This window comes from Nasonia vitripennis, chromosome 5, assembly GCF_009193385.2.
Source record: "Nasonia vitripennis strain AsymCx chromosome 5, Nvit_psr_1.1, whole genome shotgun sequence".
NCBI classification, from domain to species: domain Eukaryota; kingdom Metazoa; phylum Arthropoda; class Insecta; order Hymenoptera; family Pteromalidae; genus Nasonia; species Nasonia vitripennis.
This window is the reverse complement of record NC_045761.1, coordinates 14,386,050-14,390,768: the sequence shown is the minus strand read 5'-3', so window position 1 is coordinate 14,390,768 and position 4,719 is coordinate 14,386,050. Positions and strand designations below refer to the sequence as shown.

General features: G+C 43.6%; 1 protein-coding gene across 1 annotated transcript; it reads right to left on the bottom strand.

Annotated features, from left to right (window-relative positions):
* Positions 1-962: 962 nt before the first annotated feature.
* Positions 963-1,355, bottom strand: LOC107981087. Its single transcript, XM_016985523.1, has one exon. It carries the CDS (start codon positions 1,353-1,355, stop codon positions 963-965), a length of 393 nt encoding a protein of 130 aa, XP_016841012.1.
* Positions 1,356-4,719: the final 3,364 nt, after the last annotated feature.

Here is a 4,719-nt window from a genome sequence, read left to right as displayed (position 1 = left end):
ACTGCAGCGACGCTCAGGAAGTTTTCCGACGTGTCCTGCTTAGAAAAGCCAGAATTTTTCCTAGATTTTCTGGATTCCCAACAATAATGGTGCACGCGAATGAGAGGGCATGGAAGATGTAGCCCTGAGCCTCCGTTCTCAGGTGTTTGCGTCGCTCTTGCTGATAGGTTTTAATTTGTCGACGATCGATTTGAAATAAGATTTGGAGAGGCACGCTATTTTTCTGTTTTATATTTATTTTTGTAAAGTTTATTTGTCAGAAAATACCTAGTCCGAACGGTAATATTCTCAAACGATTTGAAGTGCAATAAATAACTAAATAATAAGATATTAAAATATAAGATTGTGTACCAAGGGCGTAAAGTAGACTTTGTTAGATTGAGTGTGGAGATTTCAGTAAGAGTCGAGGCAAGTAGCCTGAGCCGAAGGCAAGGGCATTAACGAGCCGCAGACAAGTAGTGCAATATCCATACGAGGTCAAAAAGCCCGCTCAGCTCTTGGTGCACACCATTGTTTTTGTAACGCATGTATTGATTTCCACGTTTTTTGTGCCTATAAGATAGTCACCTTAGTTCCGCTTATAGGCACAAAAAACGTGGACTTGCTTCCTTCCTAAGAAAGCCTTGTAATAGCAATTTTTGGAGTTTATGTTTTGTTTTTACATGTGGAAAGTGTGTTTTGATGCATTTTTAGTCAAAAAATAATGTTTTTGGAGAATGTCCGAACGGATGTATGTATGTGTGTGTGTTCTTTTTTATGTGGCGTAGGCAGAGCAAGCTCTGCACAAGTGGCCCTCCGACACCGGATCCCCACAGGTACTATCGGAGTCTCTCTCTTCCCCGCAAGCCGTGAGCTATAGAACCTCCTTAATATCAATAGCGAATTTAGCTATTCAGAAGTTTCGGTTGATTCTCGCTAGTGTTAAATATATCTAGATTTGTTGCGAATGGGATTGATTATAATCAACTTGATTTACTGTCCTTACTAATAACGTATAATTTCATGGTTATTAAGTATTTTAACAGCATTAATTTTATGAATCTGACTGCGTCCACCACCGCTGTGTCCACAGACTTTCCTGTCTGGTAGGCATGCTGCTTGCTGTGCAGCGACACTTCTACAAGTGATGATTCCTTAATGTATCTGTCAACCAGCCTTTCCAGGGTTTTGAGTAAAAACGAGGTCATGCTGATTGGACTGTAGTCCTTTGCGACTGCGTGATGTGTCTTACCTGGTTTCGGCAGGAAAGCCACCCTCGCCTGCCCCCATTCTTTCGGCACATATCCTAGTGCCAGACAGGCTCGGTACAATTTTTCTAAGGCTGGGACTAATACGTCCATGCCCTGGTTCAGCATAGCCGGAAAGATGCCTTATCCTTGCCTTGTCTGTTACCCGTCTCGCCAATCTCTAGTCCTCTCCGCAGGCCAACACCTTGCTTATTATGTTACAAAAATAATACTCTATCTAATATCTTGCCACTAGGCATTGTTTGTAAATGATATAAAATGTATATATTGAATAATGTAAACAAATAAAAATGTTACGAACTTAAAGAAAATTAGTTTTATCCCAAAAATTTCTGTTGATAAAACAAACAGTGGAAAAGTTTTATATACTTATAGTTCATTAGGAATAGCATTAGCGCAATAGCATTTATTTTTTCAAAATATTTTTATTAATTTCGTGTACAGTAAGACAAAATTTTAATGACTAATCTAAAATTTTTTGGCGCTCGAGCTATAAATTACTGTAGTGTATTTTATATAGATAAAATAAAATAATAAATATAAAATACCTCTGATAATAGTGCGCAAGTACATTATTTACCTCGTATAACTTTTTTCAACATTACTTACGCACTTGTGACGAAAACTACCATTTAATTTGGTAAGTATTTGTCGCAACGTCAAAATTGTAACCGATACGGCGTGAACGTACACGCATCGGTCACCGGCATGGACATACACCGCGAAACGCCGAGCACGGCACGTTAATGCAAGGTGAACGCGCAGGGAGTATGCGCGTGTAGAGATGGCACTGCGAATCACATCGCCGTTCGCTATAAAAAAGCAGTCCGGCACGCGGTCGCTGGGTGTACGACTCTCGAGTACTGTGATCCCTGCTGTAAACTTCTCTCCGTGTATAAGGATAGCCTCCGTTTTATGACTAGCAAGTTCAAGTCCAGTCTGTTTTAGCCAATCGTGGATTATACCTACTGCCTCGTTAGCGATTTCCGTCACCTCTTCCTTTTGCTTTGCTACTACCACTCCTGCAATGTCATCTGCAAACTCTACAACTGTTGCCCCTTCGGGTAGCTCTAGCCTAAGTACTCCATCGTACATGATGTTCCACAATAATGGGCCAAGAACTGACCCTTGTGGGACCCCTCCGGTAACTAAATGGGTTTTTGTGCCGCCCTCTGTGTCATTCAAAAGGGTTCTGTCTTTCAGGTAGTCATACATAATCCTTCTTATATATGCGGGTACCTCTTTTTTCCGTAGTGCCACGTGTATCTTGCCCCAGCTGGCTGAGTTAAACGCATTTTTAACATCCAGTGTAATAATAGCACAGTACTTCTTAGATCCTCCTTTCCATCTTTTTCCTTCTATTGCAGTTCTAGCAGTGTCGACAACTAAGTTTACGGCATCAAGAGTGGAGCGTTTTTTCTAAAGCCGTATTGATATCCCGCTAGTCCGCCTAGTTTTTCAATGACTTGGTCCATTCTAACGCTGATTATGCGCTATAAAATCTTGCCCGGGATGTCCAGCATGCAGAGTAGTCTGTATGAGGCAGCCGCTGCAGGTGGCTTATCTCCTTTTGGTAGTCGCACCAGGTGTTGCTTCTTCCAGTTCTTAGGAAACGTCCCTTCTTCAAGACATGAATTGTACAAGTCCACAAAGACATCGGGGCGTGCCTGTATAGCTTGTTTCAATGCAATATTGGGTATGATATCCAGGCTTGGAGCCTTGTTGTTCCCAATTCTTTTGCATGCAGCCAGTAATTCCTCTGTGATGATTGTTAGAATGATTTCGTCGTTTGCCTCCGCTTCAGGAATAGTTGTTACTTCCAGTTGAAGGGGAAACAGTGTAGTCACAATACGTTCCAGCAATTCCGGGCTTTTTGGAGGGGGGATATAACCTCCCTTTATCTTCTTCATTACCGGTTGGTACGGTTACCCCCAGGGATCCAGTTCAACTTCGTCCTGTAACTCTTTCTGGCACCGTCGTTTATTTTCTCGGATTTTTTTCTTGAGTATCTATTTAGCATCCTTCATTTCTTTATTCAGGGCGTCGACTATTTCTCTACCATGACCAGTCTTGTAGTATTTCTTTCGAGCCCGCTGTTCCCGTCTTCTGGTTCGATGACACTCTTTGCGGGCCGCGTGCATTTTTTTTATCCAACCAGTATACTGGCGGTCGTCTATTGTTGGGAACCCTCCTTGGCATCGCCGCGTCGCAGGTTCGGGTAATATTTTCCATTACCTGCTCGACCTTATTATTCGCAGATCCAAACAGCTGTATTTCTTCTAGAGCCAGCAGGAATGTCTCCTTATCATAATCCTGTGTTTTCCATCCGTCTCTTTCTCTCGTTGCCCTCCCGTTGTATCTCTGTTTTGATATTCTTATCTCCGTTATTATCGCTTGGTGGTCACTGTTTGTGTAATGATCGCTCACTATCCACGATCTAACTGAGCTAATCAGGCAGCTGCTGACAAACGTGAGATCTATGATATACCCTGAGTCTCCTCTTTGAAATGTGTAAGAACATTCCTGGTTATCGAAGACCAAGTCAAGGAGGGCGCATGCTTCCAATAGCGCTTGTCCTCTTTCGTTCGTCCTTTGGCTGTCCCACTGCTTAGGCGTTGAAATCGCCTGCTATTAGTACCGGTTTTCTTCCTACAGCATCCTGTACTATCCGGTCCAACAGTTGTCTGAATTGTTCTATCGACTTGTTAGGAAAAGCATAGCAGCTGTAAATGTGTACGCCTGCCACCTTAGCGTGTATGAATCCTTCATTACGTCTTGTCATTTTTTCCTGGAAAGTGGCGTCTCCGCATACCCATATCGCCGCTTTATCAGTACTGTCCATATCCCACGATGGTTTGTCCAGGTCTCTGTATTGTTCACAGACGATGGCTATGTCGATTCCTGTCTAGCGGACATACTGGCTCAGTAGGTCCTGTGCAATTGCGCAGTGATTCATATTCAACTGCACTATTTTCATTTTCTTCGCCTGTCAGTGGCTTCTACTGCAGCTCGGTAAACTGGGCATGCATAGCTACCAGCTGCGTGGTCACTCTACATGGCATCAGTGGTCAGGTGATAAACCTCTGTGGCTTCTGAATGAGTTTAGTCCTTCCCCCTCAAACTCCGTGGGGCCAGCGTCGACCAGCGAGGCTTTCACCCGATCGGAATCGACGGCAGGACTGGGCACTATGGCTTGACCCGCTTGGGGTAGTAATATTATTAACTCACTATCCATCTTTGATTTATCTTCGGGGATTCTTCCCCTAGCCTGTTTGGTCCACGAAGCATATTTTATTTCTGCTCTACCTTTCGGTCGGTTGAAGAAAGCTCGACGCGCCGATGAGCATTCCCCTATCCGCCACCTAGGGGACGCGCCACATACGGGGTATCGGCATCCCCGCGCGGTGTTTGTTTTTTTTATCCTCTTTCGGAGAAGAAGTGTTAGGGAAAATCTTAGAAAGACCATGGCGTG